The sequence below is a fragment of the Phasianus colchicus genome, chromosome 12, assembly GCF_987193195.1.
Source record: "Phasianus colchicus chromosome 12, bPhaCol1.hap1.1, whole genome shotgun sequence".
In the NCBI taxonomy this organism is placed as follows: domain Eukaryota; kingdom Metazoa; phylum Chordata; class Aves; order Galliformes; family Phasianidae; genus Phasianus; species Phasianus colchicus.
In genome coordinates, this window is record NC_143447.1 from 2,361,732 (window position 1) to 2,382,976 (window position 21,245).

Below are 21,245 nucleotides of genomic sequence, written 5' to 3' on the forward strand. Positions count from 1 at the left end.
AGCAGAAACGATCCGAACATTAGAATTTCATTAGGGATCCCCTCTCATCTGCAGACTGAACCTCATGGAGGATGTAAACATATCTGATGAGACTGATGAGAAAGCATTTGGTAATGGATTCTTCTTCAGACCTGCCGGACGTGAAAAGAGAACTGAGGAGGAAAGTGTAGAGGGTGAGGGGTAGAATATATTAGGGAAAACCCTAAATGGGGGGCTTCTGGGCTTCCCAGTAGGAAGCAGAGAAGCTGTCAATGCCATTATGTACTAGCCCCCTCACATTGCTATGTCCCAGACTCATTTCCCCACCACTGGCGTGCTCCTGGTCTATTCTTCTGCCTCTTTTCTGATGCCAGCACTGGCATCTGGAGTTAGCAGCTGCCTCCTATCCATCAGCATATCTCCTTTTCTGGGCCAGCTGTCAATTAAGCTGGCTCATTGGTACAACATTGCCACCTTCCAGCTCCAGAAAGCAGCCCAAAGTGTGCTGAACTGCCAGTCCCAGAGGCAATAGGCTGGTTGTTAGCTGTCAGACTGGGTAACCTCCGGAACAATTTCTGCCCACCTAAGACAGTACAGCAACATCTGAAATGATGTCCTATAGCTCACTTCTTCCCTAGGAAGGAGGGAAGCAGGCAACTTTTCCTCCAAATTACTCCCAAAATTGCTAGCGAATCAAAGTAGGCACTGCTTCACTCAAATGGCTGATTGTAGCACTGGCTACAGCTCCTTCCCTCATCCCATTAGTTCATCAGGTTCAAACGCTGGGCTCTGAGGCCACTTGCCCTCCATCTGCAGGCTGTCGAGGTAGGAAGGGAAAATGAATGAGGCAGAAAGAAGCAGCACATCCTGCAGCTCAGGCTGGGGCATCATTTCTCAGGCAAGGAAATGGCAGAGCAGCCTTACACCTCCACCCTCAGGAGCTTGCTGCACTGTACTTGTAGCACCCAGGGGCAAGTTTGAGCAGGGCTGACGAAACACTACAAGCTTCCATAGGGACTGTGCAAGCCTCACCAAAGCTCACGACACTTGGTGAGGGTACAATCAGCTCTGACATGTAAAATTCCCCTTCTGTAGTGCTACTGAGCAAAGCCAGCAGATGCATGCTTCTTTTTCTGCAATGCTGGTGAATGCAGGGGGAGGCTTGCCTCTCCTGTGACTGTGCACGGCTGGCGTGGCGGCTGTGCTGCTGCAGCCAGGCTGGGAGCAAGGTCCAGGGAGTTACCTCCCTTCAGCAGCAGAAGGAAAGCTGCTGCCAGCTGCTGTGTGTCTCCAATCAGCACTTTGAGCAGCACGTCCCCATCTGAAGTCTGCAGATAAGGGGCAAGTGCTTTGCGATAAAAGTTCCTTTTAAAGGAAGCATCTCCTGCAGAAGCTCACAGCATGCTCTGCCTCAGGAAGGCAGGGAGGATGGAAAGGGTAAAGGCCAGAGAGGAACATGTTCCAGCCTGGCTCCATCCCTCATTGTCTGCATTCCCAGCGCTCACAGTGAGCCAGGATGCAAACTGAAGGGTTTTTTCCATCTTCCTAAAATGGACTGCACTATTCCTTCCCTGCCAACTGCTGAAATGACCTTGAAGAGGGCAAGGAGAGGGGCAAAAATCTGAATAAGAGAAGCAGCAGCGTCACATGTATCCTACCTCCAGCAGCATGATTGCCAAGGGTCAGGAGAGAAGCTCCAGAAAAGATTCTTCGAGTTCTCCCGATGCATAGCTGCACTGCTTCTACCTGCATGCAGCCATGGGAAGCTCTGTGCAAGGCAGCAAAGCACAATGGAGCTACAACCTGCTACACTCAGTCCCCTTCCTCACAGTGGATATGAGAGACCTTTCCTTTTGCCTTCCGTGCTGGAGAAACCAATCTCATCCACCTGGAAACAGCACAGGCCAGCTCTCCACTCTTCAGCACACATGCTCTCTGTGGACTAAAGCAGTCAGCGCCTGGCTAAGCAAGGCAATCTCCTGTATTTGGAAATAATCTCATTCACAGTGTATAAGGCAGTGCTGCAAGATGAACTTCCCAGGAAAAGTGACAGTGTCTTGCTACTAGAGGCAGTTAAAACTTATCTTACAACAGCCCCTGAAGATCAGATAGCTGAGTGCCAGGACAGACGTGATGATGCAGCAGGCCTTCGCCATCGTTCTTTTCTTCCTCATTCTGTTAGACTGGTTCTGCCTCACTCTCGAGACAAAACGCAAATGTGTCTTCAGATCTGGAGGGCAGAGAGCTAAAGGAGAAAGTTCTTATTCATCTTCTGTCGTACCTACAAGGTTGGGATGATTTATCAGCTGAAAAAGCCAGCTGGTAAGATGCCTGCACATACTGGCAGGCAGCAGATCTTCGTGGAAGTGTTTGGAATGCAGAGGAGCAAGGCTTATGTATAGGCCAAGCCTGTGGGGAGGGGGAAAGCCTGCTGGGGAAAGCACAATTAACCTGAATCACACTTTTTTTTTTTCCTCTCTCTCACTCGCTTTCAATTGTGGTGGTGAGACAATGACTAGAAATTGCTTCTCTGCATAAGGTCTTTCATTGGTGGTCACTGCTGAGCCCTGACAGACACCTCTGGACTTTGGCTGCATGCAATTTATATAATTAACTAGACAATTCCAGCTTAATTCTTTGCAGCATCAGAAAAGCCAGACACACTGATGGGATGAAGTGGAATTAGTGGATGTTTGGGTGATGCATATTGGAGAGGAGTCTAATCAACCCTATTTGAGGGACAGCCTCTCCAAATTGGGCTGCACTGAGATGCAGCAAATCAAGAGGAATTAACACCCGGTAGTTTGCTGGGTGAAAAAAATATATAAATGAGAAGAAAAAAATAAAAAAAGAACACAACAAACACAGCTGCTGCGTCTTAACTGTTTTCCACCCCCTCCAGGGACTTGAGGAAGAGCAGGCCTGTCAGCTGCTTTAAGAGACATTATCCTCACAGTTTCTTCCCAGTGTTTACAAGGAGGCACTGCTGCTCCTTGTCTGACTGTTCATCACTGCCAGCACACAGAGGTTCTCACCTGCTGCAGATTTCCCCATGCAACCTTCCGTGTCAGAGTAGGGCTCTGTGCACCACCTCAGCACTGGGCAGTGTTTTGTGGACCCCAACTTTTCCCCTTCCTGAGCCTGCTGCACACAGTGCTGCACCAAGCACTTCTTTTCCAATTTGTCCCCAGTCACCTTCAGGTCTTGGCCCTGACCTCAGTATTTCCCCTCGGGCTTGTCATCTCTGATTCCAAGTCCAATTGCACACTCTGAAGACCATCATCTTCTTTTCTTGACTCAAATCCAAACTTGAGAAACGCATTCATGAATTTTCCCCTTCTCTCGTGCCTCTCAGGGACCAAAGATCCCAAGTAAGCATGATACCATCCTCTTCTCATCTATCTCAAGTCAACAATTCAAGAGAAATGCTATTAGGCATAGCATAGTATAATGAACAGCCACAAAATGTAAAGATTTCTACGTACCAGAATGGGTTAGGGCTTTGTTTCTACAAAAGAGCAGGAACAGTGCCCAGTTTTACATTTGTTCCTTGACTAAAATACCCTGTGTGTGGTGCAGGACACTTTAGGAAGTGCTAGGGGTAGAAGTACTTGAGAGGAGGCATATTTATCAGAAGCAGGGCAATTAACACTGCTCTCTCCAATTCTGTGTGCACTCTTGTTGAAGAGCTTTTGGAAAGACATTATCCAGTGCACAGCTCCAGCTGCTGTTGTTCTGCAGGACTTCCTGCTTAGGAAGGAGAGAAGAAACAAAGGGAGGAATCATTACCAAAATATCCCTAACTGTGAAGGACAAAGTGAGTGAGGCAGGAAGGGCAGAGAATGGGGGACACTTGTTCCCTGGAATGAACCTTGGGGGGTGAAGATCAGCATCATCAACATCGTATTGGAATTGTTGCCTGGTGACACGGCATAGGAATGAAAAAAGATTCTTGTACTGAGGTCATAGACGCAGTTCCGAGTTCTTTTCCATAAAGACAAGGAGAATTTTGCCATGCATTGCAAAAAGATTGCATAAACATTTTCCATTCTGACTGGGAACATGGAAAATGCCTCATCCTTTCCTCTAGCCCTTGGGGTGTTCCTGCTTAATCAAAACTGGGAGAGGGAGGAGTTAAAGAAGAAGAGGAAGCTTAAAAATATGCATCCTTGTGGGAAAAGCAAGAATAAAATGTCATCTCTCTGCTCTGAAAAAGTTACTACATTGATTTCTGTTTCATAAAAATGAGGTTAAGTTGAATACATTAAGCTGGCAAACTGGATAATTGCATGTCCTGAAACTGTCTTCAAAACAGCTCTTTTCACAGCGGTGCTCAGAAAATAACTTCATCAATAAGGCTCTTGCCCATTAAACCTTCGTACTTCTCTGTGTATGAAGGAGTGAAGCTTGTCCTTCCCCAGAAAGATCTTTTCCTCCTTTCACCTCAAACTAGCAAAGAAAGTTAAGGCTGTTTTACACTGTATTAGCATGAACAGTGTTCCCCAGGGGTTGGTACTGGGGCCTGTCCTGTTCAATATCTTTACTGATGACCTGGATGAGGGCATTAAGTGCACCCCCAGTAAATTTGCAGGTAACACCAAACTGGGAGGAAGTGGGGACAGGAAGGCCCTACAGAGGGATCTGGACAAGCTGTGATCACTGAGCTGAGGGCAACGGGATGAAGTTCAACAAGACCAAGTGCTGGGCCCTGCACTTTGGCCACATCAATCCTATGTATTGCTACAGGCTTGGGGCAGAGCATCTGGAAAACTGTGTAGAGGAAATGGACCTGGGAATTTTGGTCCATGCTCAGCTGAACACGAGCCAGCAGTGTGCCCAGGTGGCCAAGGAGGCCAATGGCATCCTGGCTGGTGTCAGCAGTAGTGCAGCCAGCAGGAGCAGGGAGGTGATCATCCCTCTGTGCTCAGCTCTGGTGAGGCTGCACCTGCAGTGCTGTGTTCAGTGCTGGGCCCCTCGCTGCCAGAAGGACACTGGGGCCCTGCCGTGTGCAGAGATGGGCAGCAGAGCTGTGAGGGGTCTGGAGCACAGTGTTATGGGGAGCTGCTGAGGAGCTGGAATGGGTCAGTATGGAGAAGAGGAGGCTCAGGGCAGACCTCGTCGCTCTCTACAACTCCTTGACAGGAGGTTGTGGTGAGATGGGGGTTGGCCTCTGTGCCCATGTAACAAGAGACAGGATGAGTGGGAATGGCCTCGAGTTGTGCCACGGGAGATTTAGGCTGGACATTAGGAAATATTTCTTCACTGAATGAGTGGTCAGGCTCAAGGACAGGCTGCCCAGAGAGATGATGGAGTCACCAATCCTGGAAGCGCTCAAAAAGCATTTGGACGTTGTACTGAGGGACATGGTTTAGAGGGAAATATTGGTGGTAGATGGACACGGTGTACTGCAGTCTTGAACTGTGGCTGGCAACTTTTTTCTCTGGTGTGGAAGTGAGAAGTGCTGCCCTGTGGAGGAACATTCCCTCTTCCTGCAGCCAGCATGGCCCAGGTCAGGCTAGCTGAGCCTTTGTGCACACCTCAGGCAGGATGGAGCCTGCCTCTTCTGCACAGCTGACATCGCTCTATCCCCTTTCCTCAGTGCACAGCATCTTCTAAAAGTAAGAGTTTGCCTTTGGCTACTTTGTTTGCTCAGCAAGGCAGATGAATTCCTCAGCTCACAGCATTATCTAGTGATGGTTCTAGGGCCACAAGTCCAAACACTGCACTCAGACCAAGAGTCTGCAAGAGAGACTGAGCTTTCTTGCCCTTCCTGGAGCCCGACAACAGGTCAGTACTTGCCACAGGGTGCAGTAAATGCCTACAGACAACAAGATGTGCTGATATTTGTCTCTCGTGGTAAAAAGCCTCATGCAGCCATACTCCTCCTTACACTCCCCAACACCCTTTTGTCCTTCCCTTTCTTCTTCTTTTTTTCTTTTTCTTTTCCTTTTTTTTCCCCCACAGTTAAGCTCCTGCTTCATTCAGGTGACATATGGATGTGGCACAGTCCCTTCCAACCCTGTCTTCCTAAATAAGAACAGTGAGGTGAGGCAATGCTGTTCTCTTTAGCTACCTCATTACAGTTTTTCACTTGATATGAATGCAATCAATAGTGCCTTCCTGGAAGAAGCTGCAATGAGAGGAGCAATTAATTTGCTCCCACTTGCCAAGGCTAACGTGCCTCAGCCATGCTGGCCTTAAAGTACCATATGAGTCTGTCAGAACATTATTCCCATACAGCTAATGCAAAAACAGATTTGGCAGTGGATCAGCAACCCAAATGATAACAGGAATCTCCCTCCGAATGGCTCCAAAAGCTGCACTGGTTGTTCCTAATGCCAGCAGTATGTAGTGATACATCACATAAACAGTGTGGCAGGCTGTATCACTACGTTGAGGGGCACGTCCTATCAACACAGAGCCTCTACAATAAGTCTTAGAAAATGGCACTGCTTGCAGGAGGAACCTCCTCACACCAGATTCCTTTGAGGACCCTCTGTCACTGTGACACAACAGCAATAACAAGGCCTGCCAGAAAGTCCTCTCCAAAAACAATGGCCTGAAGCAGAACAGCAGGCAGCTTGCAAGATATGGGAGTTGAGCTGCAGACAGCTGGTGCTGGCAGAGAGATGTGGGGACGTGAGCTCTCTGAGAGAAAGGCAACTTACACAGCATCCAGTGAAGGAGTAGGACAGGAGGAGCTAGAGGGAAGAGGAAAATGAAAGGCTGGAGCAACACAATGATTAGGGATCATTAGGAACTCAGCCTTTCTCTTTTGAAAACCTTTATAATTTCAGGGCAGTGTAGAAGAGCAGATTGACAGCCCCGTGACACATGGAACAGGAGGCTGGGCACCAGCAAGACCCTCTTGTTATAATCCCTATGCCATGACCCAGGGAGACTTCAGGTGTGCAGGGGAACTGAAACCCCACTGCTGCTACAAAGGGGAGCCTGAGGCTCACCAGGGCCAGCCCCAGCTGATTCTGTCATGCAGGTACCTGCCTACAAGGAACACATCAGAGACAACACAGCCAGGAGATGGCAAATGGCTTTCACTTGCTGCAAGCAGGATCTGAACTACTGACCTAGAGACAAATGGCTCCACGCCCTACTCCCAGCCCCTCGAGCCATCTATTCCCCGTATCATACCATCCTGTTGACAGGAGACGCATTAAGCACTGCCAGAAGGTGACTGCAAAAAATAGAAAAGGCTTTTTCCTTTTTATGGCACCCTTTGTAGCTGTGCAGCTATTCAAATATTTGCCTTGCTCCTTGTAATTCATTATAAGCGATTTTTTATGATACTGTCTTTGTAACTGTGCACTCCCGTTGCACAGGTGGAAAGCTTAATTTGTGTTACAGCAGCAGAGCCTCCTGTTGAAGACAAACTCTGCCAGAAGAAAATTTTTAGGTGTCTTCCTCCTGAGAGGTGACACAGGGCAGGGCTGGGTCACTACCTGCCCAGAGGCAGTGGTAGATGCAGTGTCTGTACGGAAATAAGGAACACCTGCCTGCTTTGGTCATCTGTCCTCTCTTCACAACGACATTCTGCACAGGAGAAAATAGCTTGATGGAAAAAGCTGGGGTAAAATCCTGAGCAGTTTTCTTCTAATATGTCAGCGTTAGTTTTTTGCTATTGATTGCAGCGCAGCCGGGATTTTTTCTAAAAGGAAAAGATGCTCCAGTTTTGGGTCACTGTGCAGAGAGAATGCAAATTACCACAACAGGCATTATGATTCTAATAAGCTCTTGCAATGACATTAAGACAAATGCTTAATAATGCTGCCTTCAGAAATTAGGTAATGCAAACTAAGGAAGAAACCCAGCCTGTTCTCCCTCTCCCTGCCTCATTCCCCGTGTTTGCTGAGTCTGATTTTACTCAAGGGTGGTCAGAGGTTTTAATGAGTTACTCTCATGGGGCTGCCTTGCTATTTAACGCGACAGAATTGCAAATCATATCGATGAAAAATCTGCTAAGCTATTTTGAACTGCTCATGGAATGGGACCCCGCTGTGCTGCTTGAGTACAATCATTTCACCCAGCTCCTCCCCTCTCAGGAGCTAGTTATGGATTTGGACTAACATTACATCCCCCAGGCCACTAGCCATGTTAATTTAATTTAATTTAAGGAAGGCTACAAATAGGTCAGAAAAACCGAGGGGAATTAGTTGTTCAAACGAAAATGAAAATCAATTGAGAGCCATATTCTCATATTCTTTGGAAGCTCTCTCCTTGTTCTTCCACAAAACCCCTCGAGACTTTGGATCCGTTTTTGGAATATCTCTGAATCTTCCTAAAAGCAATGTCATCTTTCAGATGATGCAATCTGTGGCCAATAGCAGACCTAAGAAGATGCAATTCCTCTATTCTGAAACTTCTGTATAATGTGGACGCTCAAGTGAAGGAAATGACAGCAATCAGGAAGGTTTCCATGTTTACCTTGAAGTAAGAGTTTGAAAAATCAATAAATTGTCCTTTTCTTCACATTCCAGACACTGAAATTAAAAACTGTAACTTCTTTTTTATCCAACACAAATCTTACAAAGTCCCCTCACTTATGATAATCTCTTATCATTGAAAACCATCTATTTCCTTTCCTTCCCACCATAATTTCTCACAAAGATTCTGAGATGTTTTGGCTAGCACTGCTTATGTGCTATTTGGAAACCAATTTATAGGAGCAGGACTTTACTGGTATCCCAATAAACGTCCCTTGTTCATGAGTCACAATAGCTTGATCTTAAACATAGGTTACAGCCTCCTGGCACCAAACACTGGGGTAGATGTTGTGCATAAAATAGGGAAAGCTCAGCAAACTGCTCTTACAAAAAATAATAATAATAATAATAAAAATTCAATCAATTCTGCCCATGAAAACCTAAAGGGAATTTTGTTTAACACTCACAATCTGCACTGCATTTTGATTGGGTATATGGGTTACATGGCATTATTCTGCTTTCATTATTTCTGCTGGGTGACCTTGGGATGAGGTTTGTAAGATGCTGATATTCAGAGCTGGCTTTCTTGGAGCAGTTTCTCAAAGACAACAGCTCTCTGTGTCTGTGAGCCACAGCGTGCCCCCATTTTCACATGCCAAGAACCACAAACCTGCCCAGCCATTCTGCAAAGAGCTGCTGGAGTGCTTCAAAGGCCAAGAGCTCCCCTGGGCTGCCACCAAGCCAGCCAGTGTGAAGCAGGGTTATGCTGGGTGTGTGCAGTTATCACATAATGCATTCTGCAGGATTCTGGGTTTTTTTTTGCTGTTGTATTGAGAGCTCAGGCTGTAGAGTAGCCCCTGTTCCAGCATAGCAGTTCTCTAGCTGCTCTAGAGATCACGTGTAATCTTGTAATCTGCTCTTAGGCCATTTTTGGACTGCTCCCGTGGCTGGGACCAAGGTGTGACAGAAGTACTCAGGCTTGCTCTCATTTTAGCAGTACAGCTCCAGATCCAGGCTGCATCCTGCACCTCTGCTTATGCACTTGGTAGCTCGTACACCATGAAGTTTATAACACACAGGCACACCAGGCCCAAGTCTTCCAACACTGCAGTCAAGCCTCTGACTGCAGGATAGATACAGGCAGACACTTCAGAAAGACTCTATTTATATTCTGCCCTACTGGTAAATTCATTCCTTGGACAACTCATGCAAAATGGATAATGCAAATAAACTGCCACATTTGGAACTAAGCTTTTTTTCGTACTCCAGTGAATATGAGTGCAATGGATTGCTTTTCTTTTTTGTGTGTCTTTTTGCTTTAGTGTGTTTGCCAAGCTGCAGGCCCCAAAGCACTTGGTTCAGATCTGGGGGAGGACATTGCAGTGATCTACTGCTGAGACAGAACAGTGCAGGCACTTCAAACCACTGGCTCTTGAGCCCACAGACTCATGACTAGCATTGATCTGGAACTGATGAGCGGCTGGCTGTTTTACAGCACTGCAGCCCTACAGAATGCTGTTCCTTCCTCACTGCAGGGTGAGTGATAAATTCATGCAGAGCGTGGACAGTTGCAGGGGAGGAAAGAGAGAGGCTTGCTTTTTGTGAACTCAGGAAGTGACCACTTATCCCTGCACTCACTCACATTGACACTAATGCATAGATGCAACACTCACATAGGAGACAGAGCAAAAAGACTGACATCTCTGCGTACAGCGCATCCTCCTCTCCTCCTCATGAAGGACTCAGTCTCAGCAGTAGGTACAAGCAAGAGCTAAGTTTCCCATGGCAGCAGTGATTGCTCTGAGAACTGTCAGCGTGGCTCCAGGGAGCACAACAGCTTACTCCCACACAAAGATGAAGAAGCACTTTTCTTTCCCATCTCCTTGTCATTTTGTAGCATGCACCACGCCAGTGGCAAAAAACTGCCCCTTCTCTTTGTCTCTCTCTCTTTTTCAAGAAGGTGGAAAACCTCCTAGTACCATACTGTCATTGGAAAACTGCTGCTTGGGTCGAGCCCTGTTTGAAAAAAGACGATCGTGTTTGCTCTGCTGGGCTCTGCAATGCATAACAGAGTCTGCATTGCAGTCTCCAACTGCAATCCAACACCATCTGTCCCTTCCACTTGCAGCACTGCATCACTCCAGGGTGTCTGCTTTTCAGGAGGGACCCAGAGTGCATCCAGCACTGCTGAGCCCTGCTACCCAGAACAGCCAGCAAATGGGCAGAATGCCCCACCTTTCTGCTTTATGAGAGTGAAATTACACATGGCTGCTCAGTGAAACTGTGTGAGAAGTGAGACAGGGAAAGGGAGCTGATTTGCTTACATTTCATTATGTTTTTTTAAAAAATTCAGTACAGTGAACACAAATGTATTCAACTCCTCTTCAATCATGTTATGGAAAGGAAGTCAAGTAGCAGCAGTGAGCAAGTGCTGAGCTTTGTGCTGCCGTGGCTACCTGTAAATCAGTATGAAGGACCCACTTTGACAACTCAAAGGCCATCAACTCACCTTTCCCTAGTGCTTTCAGATTAGAGGACAGAGAAGCAAAGCAACCAAGGGATGAGACAATAGAGCTGGAGATATTTCACTGCTCAGCTCAGTCTCCGAGCTCCTGAGTCACTCCACGGAAGACATTTCTGCTTCATTTGTCTCCATCTCTCAGTGCACTTCCCGTCTGTCTGTGCTATGAATCAAATTAACCTAGTAGTGAATTCTTAAGGGCTGGAGCTGTCTCCCCCCCCCTTACATCTGTACAGCACCTTGCACAAAAGTCATCCCAAACTTCATTGAGCCATTGTGGTCTGCTGCAAGTGAAACATTCACAAATTATAAGGCTACAAAGATGAAGTGTGAAATTTGTGAAGTATGCACTGATACTCTGAGTCTGTGATGCTGGAAGGAGGAAAAAGGTTCTCCTCTGTCATGAATTAGTGTTCTGACAGCTCAGTGTGATCCAGCTATGACTTGCATGGCTGCTTCCCCTTCACATTCCCAGGAGCACACTCTGCATTAGATCATGCTCTGCGTCAGCCTCTGCTCCAAAGCAGCGTAGAAAAAATGGAAAAGAAGATGAAATTGCCTTGACCAGTTTTTCTTGTCCTGAAAATATGCTACTGGCATGTGAAGAAAGCTGCAGGGAGCTTTCTCTCTGCTTTGGAGTGCACAGAGATGGGAAAAAAATAACTAATTTTCAAGCTACTTTGTAAGGTGGTGACTTCACTCACATGAAACCTGACAACTTGTTCCACACCACATCCTTATCTTTAAACTGGAGATCGAGGTTTGAAAGGTAGACAATTTGGTGGATAAGTAATTGGTTGAATGGCCACAGCCAGAGGGTTGTAGTCAATGGCTCTGTGCTCAGGTGGAGGACAAGTGGTGTCCCCCAGGGGTCTGTCTGGGGACCAGTATCCTTTAACATCTTTTCAATGACATCAGCAAGTTGGCTGATGGCACCAAGCTGAGTGGTGCATTTGATACGACAGAAGGAAGAGATGCCATCCAGAGAGATCTGGACAAGCTTGAAAAGTGGGCTCACGTGAACTTAATGAGGTTTAACAAGGCCAAAGTGTCACACTTGGGTTGAAGCAAGCACAGATACGAGTACAGACTGGGAGAATTCCTTTACAGTGGCTATGCAGAGAAGGGCTCAGGGGTCTTGGTAGATGAAAAACTTAACATGAACCACCAGTATGCTCTTGCGGCCCAGGATACCAACAGTATCCTCAGCTGCACTGGAAGAAGGGTGGCCAGCAGGGAGAGGAGTACTGCTCTGCCACTGTGAGGCCCCATCCGGAGTAATGCATTCAGTTCTGTGGTCCCCAGCTCAGGAAAAATGTGGAGCTTTTGGAATAGGTCCAGAGGAGTACCACGGACACACAGAGAGCTGGAGCATTTCTGCTACAAAGACAGTCTGAGGGAGCTGGGTTTGTTCAGCCTGCAGAAAACAAGGCTCTGTAAGAGGTAGGAGACTACCAATACTTAAAAAGAGCTTACAAGAAGGAAGGAAATCAACTTTTTACATGGATAGATAGTGACAGGACAAGAGGGAATGGTTTTAAACTAAAAAAAGGGGGATTTAGATTAAATGTCAGTGGAAAATTTTCACTGAGAGGATGATGACATGTTGGAACAGGCTGTCCAGAGAAGTCACGGATGCCCCATCCCTGAAGCTGTTTAAGGCCAGGCTGGCTGGGGCCCTGGGCAGCCTGATCTGGTGCCTTATTTAATGGTTCACAACCCTGCTCATGGCAGGAGTGTTCAAACTACACAGTCTTTGAGGTCCCTTCCAACCAAGCCATTCTGTGATTCTATGATTCTATATTGAAATTCCCCTGGGAACAGCACAGGCTAGCGAGGCTCTTGCTTTTCACCAGACCATTATGTTTTTAAATAGACCCTATTTGTCTGCAGAATGTTCTTCTTTCCTCTTCCCCTTAACACCATGTCAGAGAATTTAGAAAGTGAGAAGGCTATAAATATATAAGCGAGCCATTTATTTAAAACCTAAGGATGTTAAAGAAGTTACCTGGACAAGTAAATGCCACAGGTTCTGCAAACCAGCTGTCTCTAGACCTTTCCATTGTGCTGTCTCTGGACCCTTGAGTCTCTGAGGGGCCCACGACCTGCTAACTGCTCCCCTCACAGGCAGCTCATAACTTCATGCTGCCTGCAGCAGACTCACCTCACATATACACATATATTACACATATTACATACATATATTACAACCCTGAAGGAGACAGCACAGTCTCAAGTGACTAAGTAACAATATGCTGAAGGCCCTCTTGGGAACCTGCTAAAAGCAAAGCATTACACTCAAGACACAACTCTCCAGCATTCACACTGGAACACAGCAGGAGAACGGATATTTAATGAAAGCACCTTTGTGGAATATATCAGCATAAGTGGAGAAAAGACTTAGGATGCAAGTGCACCACAGCCTCTGCTCACCTCCTCCCACTGATGGATGTAGCGGATGAGCCGGGAGAGCCGCAGGAGCCTCAGGAGGCTGAGGATCTTCGTGAAGCGCACAATGCGCAGTGCCCGGGCTGTCTTGTACACCTCCGAGTCGATGCGGGTCTCAACTATCAGGAAGATGTAGTCAACGGGGATGGAGGAGATAAAATCCACCACAAACCAGCTCTTCAGGTACTTCATCTTGATCCTCTGTGGGTCTAGGATGATCTCTGTGTTGTCCTCCACCACAATGCCTGTTCGGAAGTTGAGGACAAGGTCGATGAGGAAGAACGTGTCCGAAACCACGTTGAAGACAATCCACGGGGTAGTGTTTTCATCCTTGAAGAAAGTGATGCCCACAGGGATGATGATCAGGTTCCCTACCATCAGCAGCAGCATGGTCAAATCCCAATAAAACCTGGACAGCAAGACAGAGACACGTGAAATGAGCTGCGGGAGTGGGAGAACAGGGAGCTCTCATCAACAGAACTGATGTACTTCATACATCTCTATTGTTGCTCATTACCTAATCTTTGCTAGTCTGCCTGATGTTTTCCCAGTGCACAAGCTGCCAGTGTAATTAAGTATTTAATATCAATGGGACACTCATTTTCTGGCTGAAAATGTTCAGAGATGAATTGGGTACCTGGCTGGACACACTCACTGAAAAACTTTGAGTGGGCCTTCAGGGCCACCATGACAGATATTTGAAGTTACTGCAGTGATTGCTATGAAAAGAGAGAGAGAAAAAGGGTATTTGGGAGGGCTCAAAGTGAGCAAGTCGATAAAGCTATTTGGCTTTATTTGATCAGGCCTGCTTGCTACTATCTGATCCTTCTTTAGAAGTAGCTAGCACTGACAGCACCGGGATCAGGATGGAACTAGAACCTGCTGGAATCTCTGGTGTTTGGTAGGGCTTACACTGAGCTTGGACTCTGAATTTAGCCCACGCTCTACAGTTTCCTGAGCTGGACAGAAATGGTCCATAAAACCCAGAATCACACATCTGGCAAGAACAACATTTAACTACTGTGCCATGAAGCACAGTCTTCAAGAAACTTATCTTCACCTTAATGGCAAGTCAATAGTATCCAGCAGACCTTACAACAACACTCATTTTCATTTTTGAAGACAGTTTAAATAGTGCCTAGTTTATCTGTTTGGGGTTTTAAAAGATTTTCCCCAGGTACAAGCATAAAAGACACACAGTCACATGATATTACACAATCACTGAATCATAGGAATGGGAACGGACCTCTGGAGGTCATCCAGTCCAACCCTCTGCCAAGGCAGGTTTCCTAGAGCACAGGAACCTTCTGTACATTGCTGTAACTCACCCAGAGTGCAGACTGAAATTATTTCTGGATCTCATACTTTGTTGAGGAGTCTCACTGCCCAACACAGTGGTGATCCAATCCCTCCCAGATGCTTCATATGTAGAGATGCCAACATGCTGTGGTCTCACCTTGCCAAGGTTCCATCAGCTCGACACTGTATGCTACAGGGCTGTTACTATTACACTATGAGGTATCATACATATTTTATATTAAGATGCACCTGTCACAGTGAATGAACAACGTGCACAGAGCAAACTGATTATCAGGCTTGGTTGCCTCTACCTGAAGATGCAACGTTCAGAAAGCTGCAGCAGTTCTTCCAGTCAGTCACACAAACTAGCATGGTGTTTATGTTCATATTATTGACTTACTGAGCATCAAATAAGCCTAACTCCCTAGACCATAAAAAAGGAACAGCAACTGAACAGGATTCAAGCACAAGGGAGAGAACTGTGCCTTCCCTTAAGCCAGACCATCTCAACACCAGTGAAGTCAATGTGTGATCTGGATTTACAGCGATGTGATGAAGGAAACTGCTGGGTTTGTCAAAGAAAGGTGTGCACGTGCTGCTTGTTCATTTGTCAAAGCAGTTACAATCAACATCACTGAAATGTTTTACAGAAAGCAGATGTGCCTCGAAGATCCTCAAAATCTAGTTTTAGTAAGAATAGGTCCCCCTCAAGCCTGTGCCATGGCCCAGGCTGAGCTACTGCAGAACAGCATCGCTGCAGAGAAGCATCTGCAGTGGAAGGGCAGAACATGCCTCAAAAGCCCTGCCTGCATAGGCCCTCTCTCCTTAATCAGAATTTAACACCCTGAAGTACCTCTAAAGATATTAGAGATGCCAGTGATTGCACATGGACAGACAGGGTCACAAACCAGCACACTCACAATTCCCAGAAACATTCAGCAGAGGCTGATGGCAACTGGCTTTTGTGCGAGCAGCTCTTCACTAATGAAATTTCCTAACATGTTCTCCACTTCTTGCTCTCAAGGTGCCATGCAACCCTTCACTCAGTATGAAAGCAAGGTGCTGGAAGACAGTCAGCATGATAAGTCCATGATAGGTCCATATGCTCCTAAGAGCAAGGCTGTGTCATATGGCAATATGCATCAATACTGTGTGAATCTATGTTGTGATCTTCTTTATTAAGGCTCTAAGATGATGCTACATCTTTCCTACCCAATTAATCTAGATAATCGCACAATAGCAGGAAGTCTGGAAGCTGTGTATGTTATTACAGAAAACAAATAACCTCCCAGCCATCTTTAATTTGCCTGCAGGGAATACAGGAGGAAATAAGCCCAAAGAAAATTATTTTTCCCAAGTTTCAAATTAATGGCATGAAATAGACATGGCCAGACATGCACAGACACAAAGGTAAGTGGCCTTCCTCAGAGATCTATGGATTCTTCTGTCTCTGGTGGCTGGGGACTTCAGTACTAAGAAGCAACTGGGGACAACAGCGGCTAGGATGCTCGCACCTCCACTAAAATGCTTGCTGTCTGACTGCAGCACTTTCTAGCTTTTCTTATAGGAAAGTGTGGTCACACCACGGTCAGCAGCCCTGCATCCTGATCTACAGCACTTCTTGATATTTCAGTTCTTGGATCCTCACATTCCTCAGTCACAGCCTGCAGGTGTTGATGACATACCAGCTGCCCATGGGGAAGCACAATTTGCCATGTGGACAAGCAGAGATGAAGGGCTGAAATTTGCTGCTGGGTGTTTCTTAAACCACCATTCTCCCCAAAGGTGTACTGGTGACTACAGATTATTGTCAGGCTCCCCTCCATTCTGACCATTAAACCCACCATTTACAAAACATAGAAGGTAAACTTTTATATCAAGTGCACTGCCTTCTAACAACGGGGTAACCAGAATGGCAGGGAGAAGATAACCTTTGGGCTCTAGGAAGGAGGTAGAAAAGGTTGGAAACCACAAGGATTTGGTGTGCACATTACTCCAGCACAGTAAATTCACCTGCCTTTATAAAGTAAACTTGCTGGAAGTTAAATTTCAACTATTAAGATTCCAGATCTCCTGAACATTAAATCTGCACACACGGTCTGACCTGTTCAGAGTGGCATCACTGGATTTACACTGAAGGGACTCTCAGGGACTGCAGTACCTCAGAGTTCTAATCCCATCCATTTTGTATTTACACCAAGGAACACTTTTCACTGCCTATAAATTATTGGCGAGAATAGCAGAGCATGTGATGTACACAAGGGCAAGCACCGATACCAATAATCTATGTTTCTTATATTTCTGGTCTTCCTTCCATCTAGGGATTGCACAGAGCTGACGGTGGTGAAATTGGCTCCATCACATCCATCAGAGGCAGATGGAGTTAATTAGTCCTGTCCTGCAAGCAGAGAATCCACATGGCAGAACTGAGAGATTGGGATTTGTCCACTGAAGTCTGAGGCTAAGAGCTTGGTCCTGAACTTGATTCTTGAGCATGACCAGATTGGAAACTGTTTGTATGGCTTGGAAAAGGGTCTAACTGAGATTTGTGCTCCTAATATCTTCCTCTGATAACCTGACTTCTTTCCTATTTTCAAAAGCTTACAGAACAAAAATGATGAATGTGAATGTATTGTTTTAATATAGCTGACTCAGTGTGACTGAGTAGCTTGCAGCACGGGGAACAGCCAGCACGATATAAGCCAGATGTGTTGCTTGCACATACTTGTTTTTAATACTGCGTCCAAGTCTATGCCACTTCTTAGAGCTCAAAGTCACATTTTAACGAGTACCACAACCTCTGAATGGTCGATTCCTAAATAGCTGCAACAAAACACTTTGAGAATGGAGGTGGGCAAAGGCCACTTTCAGACCACGTGCTCCTTGAACATGTTTGGTGACACATAGTTGATGTGAAAGTATGAATGCTTTGTAGGTATTACTTTGTGGGTTTGGATGAGGGAGTCGGACCAGTTTTCTGTTCTGTCTACTGCCTAATTTAAGAGCAGACAAGGAATATTGCTTTTGGATGTAATTCTTTTATTAAATTAACCTTGATTTTTAAAAATCTATTCTATGATGCAGTATAACCACTTATAGTCCATGAGCTCAGGAAGGATAGTGACTGCTGGACTGAAAATAATGAATTGCAGAGGTTAGCCTGGTCAGCATGGCTGCGTCGCCCTGGCATTCAGAGGCTTTCCCTGAGTGGGGCACATTTGTGGCCTTAACTTCTGTTCTCCTCGCTCAGTAGTGTTTGCACTGTCAAGAGAAAATAGACTTGGGCAACCTCGCCTCTAAATTAACAAGGCTTTCTGGATGTCTGCAGCATGTGCTGTAAGGCAGCCAACTCGGGGTTGAACTGAGGAGCTGCCTGACAGTGCATGGAAAGGAGGCAAAAATAACAACGCATCTAACTGAAAACGCCAGGGAGCCAGGATATCCACACCAATGGAATCTAGCTCAGACACCAAGTCGAACCTCCCCTACCTGACAAGAACACGTCTTTAATGAACACAGCACGCTCATACCAAAACCAAAGACAAATCCAATTGCTCCAGCAAGCCCAGGCAGGCGCACTGGCTTAGAGCTCACTCAGGAAACAGAGTGCCACCTACTGAGTCACCAGCGACATCCCGATCCTCTGCTCTGCGCAGGGAGGAATTGCTGTTATTCCTTCAAAGAATTGATGAAAATCTGCCCTGTTCTGCAGTGGCAGCTCCCTTCCCCCTCCAGCTGCATGCCGAATTATGCACTGCTGCGCTCACCAGCAACTACCCTGACAGGAGAGAGGTCGCACTTTAATTCCCAGGACTGCAAGTGGGGCTAGAAATAGAAATCATCTTCTGTGAAGAGCATGAGTGGATGTCGGTATGGCTGGAGCAGCAATGGTGGGAGGAGAGTTTACTCCAGAAATCAGCCATTCTCGTAGGTAACATCACCAAAGAGAGAGAGAAAAGCTGGGAGAGATCCTTCCCTGGCTTTGGAAGCACTGCCGCTTCCAGATATGAGTAGGTGCACTGCTACTGGAGAGTTACAAACTTTGCATTGTTCACAGAGATAATAGGAGGAATGTGGTGATTCACTGCTCCTGAGCACACCAAAGGACACTTAAATAGCTACCGAGTCCACAGATTCGCTTGCTAGAAGTGAATTTATTCACAGTGATTTATTCAAATACCCGTGCACTTGAAAACCTCTCGAAATGAAAATGCACTTAAAAAAATTAAAAAAAAAAAATCAAACGACTTACAGAAATATTCTGTGCTATATAATGGGAAATGATAAGGGGAACCTGTTTAAAGAATAAGACAAACAGTTTTAATTCCTTCTATGCAATCTATGCAAATAATATGTATCCCCTGCCATCCCTGCGAGCGCTGCACATTAGCCATGCACTGCAGCACGAGGCCAAGAGCTGTGCAGTGTCCCAGCCTCCTCGGGCAACATACTTCAGCTTCCCTGTCCACTGTTCCCTATGCAGATGCACAGAAAATAAACAGTGGAGATACACCCAGAGCTGATCCAGCAGCGAAGGCCTACAGCCAGATTACCTCTGGGTCTGACGAAGATGTTCCAGCTATCTCCTCCAGCTGATAGTGAGTGGCACAGACTGCTGGCAGTCTGAACTGTTCATCTTTCTTTGGAACTTCGATGCCACAGTCATAAGGATGCCTCAGCTGAGTACTGAAGAGTAAGTGGTATCAACGAGTTCCTAAGATGGAATACAATTCTGCAAGTGATTAGCTTTCCCATCAGGGGCAAGAGGACTATTAGCTCGTCATGAATGTTAAGTGCTTACATAAGCAGGTGTATGATTAGGGACATCTCACTGTACAGCATACACTGCAGAGGAGGTGTATGCCTTGCAGCACTTTCATTTCAGCTAGATTTCTTCAAACTCATGCTGTGTTTGATAAAATCTTCATAGAATTCAACTGTCAGTTTTACTTGAGGCAAGATATTTTCTAAGGTCTCAATTTAGCCTTTCACTTAGATTATCTCCAATCTACACAATTGCTCACCTAATCCCCTCTGAATGCTGCAGAATTCCATACATGGTCATATTATTATCATAAAATATAATTACATGGATTTTGGTGAGTGGAAAATTAAGAAAGCCACTGCTTATGCAATAGTTTCAGATGGCATTTGCAGCCCAAGCAAAGTAGGATATTAGCATTTTACTGCTTCTCTATCATCAATTTTTAAATCTAACACTTCACTACTAAACTATAATCAACAGCCTACATTTTTTCAAAGTAATGGCCTTACATGAATTAGACCAACAGACCTAAGAAGGCAATCATCCTACATTACAAATAGATAGACCGTAAGATATTAAAGATTTAAGTGACTTATTCAGAAATATGATTTAGAAAATATGGGTGCCTAGCTTCAGAAGAGGTTCCTAGTCATGACTTATCCTATAATTGTGTGGTAACAGCAAAGGGGAAATTTCCATTTTCTTTCATTGTTGACATATAAATATACACATTACTTAGTGATACTCTTACTGCAGTTATACCATCTGACAATTTGCAAACAAGACATTTGAGGCGCTGATGCATTTACCCTAGTGTAACACAGCACATTATGAATTATTTCTTTTCCTTAGCTTAGAAAGCATAATGCATTCTATTAATTTGAGTTAAATTATTAGTTCTCTGATAGAACCTCCAATACACTCACACTGTTAACAGGCTTCTCAAAGTGATGAATATTTGCAGTACAGAGATTTTTACAGGAGGACTCAAAAGAATTGAGGACGAGCAGACCTTGTGTCAGTGGCAATCTACCAGGACAGTGCAATGCTCTGAACAGAGAGGGTGTTTGGTAGCTGCTGGCACAGTGTCTGCTGCCAGGGCAGTCGGAGCAGAACATGGGCAGCGTTCATCCTGCTGTGATGGGCAAGGCCTCGGATCTCCCACTTCCCACTGCTCTGGACAAACTGCAAAATGCAATGTGAGCTCATTAGCAGGTGAGTTACCTTTTTCTTCAACTATTAGCTAAGAAAAAATGGCAAAGCCTTGCACAGATGCTGGCCTCTGCAGAGGGGGAGAATACATTGCACGGTGGCACCTCCAAAACACGTCACTCCACGAGGCTCTGCTGGATAGCTGGGACACTCAGCCCTGCCTACAGGAGCTGCCACCATGAAGCAGCCTGCATCACAACAACCACATTTACCAGACAGAGGCACTTCCACAGCCTCCATCCAGCATCAGTCAGTTTAAAACAGGCTTTGTCAGCCAAACTCCCTGACTTTGTTGGAACAACTTCATTCTCTTTAACGACTTCCATCTCAGAAAACCCAAGCACTGTTATATTTGTACTGAAGTGAACCAGTCGTGAAGCAAAGCCACATTAAGAGGAGAACTGTTTGAGCGTGTGGAAAAAACAAATGGAACCTTATCCAAAAAATCTGCTGATATCTTTTCTTGTAAGTGTATTTAACTTTCACTCAGGGAAGCAAATGATAGATTTTTAGTGACGCGGCTAGGCAAACAGCACTCTAACCACTAGATAGTGATATCCTTCACTCAACTTCCTCCCAATGC

At 45.7% G+C, this 21,245-nt stretch overlaps 1 protein-coding gene and 1 long non-coding RNA gene across 4 annotated transcripts in view; both read right to left on the reverse strand.

Annotated features, from left to right (window-relative positions):
* The window catches only part of HCN4 (hyperpolarization activated cyclic nucleotide gated potassium channel 4), a 108,978-nt gene that overhangs the window by 54,586 nt on the left and 33,147 nt on the right, over positions 1-21,245 (reverse strand). For all 3 annotated transcript variants that reach the window (XM_090148630.1, XM_090148629.1, XM_090148631.1), the window contains one exon: positions 13,372-13,795. In XM_090148630.1, coding sequence (XP_090004756.1) covers positions 13,372-13,795 — 424 coding nt within the window. The remainder of the gene's footprint in view (positions 1-13,371; positions 13,796-21,245) is intronic.
* LOC116244524 (uncharacterized) lies at positions 1,397-4,208 on the reverse strand. The gene is made up of 3 exons (XR_004170211.2): positions 3,851-4,208; positions 3,465-3,726; positions 1,397-3,377 (listed from the first exon to the last, which is right to left on the reverse strand). It is a non-coding gene; the product is annotated as an uncharacterized LOC116244524 (long non-coding RNA).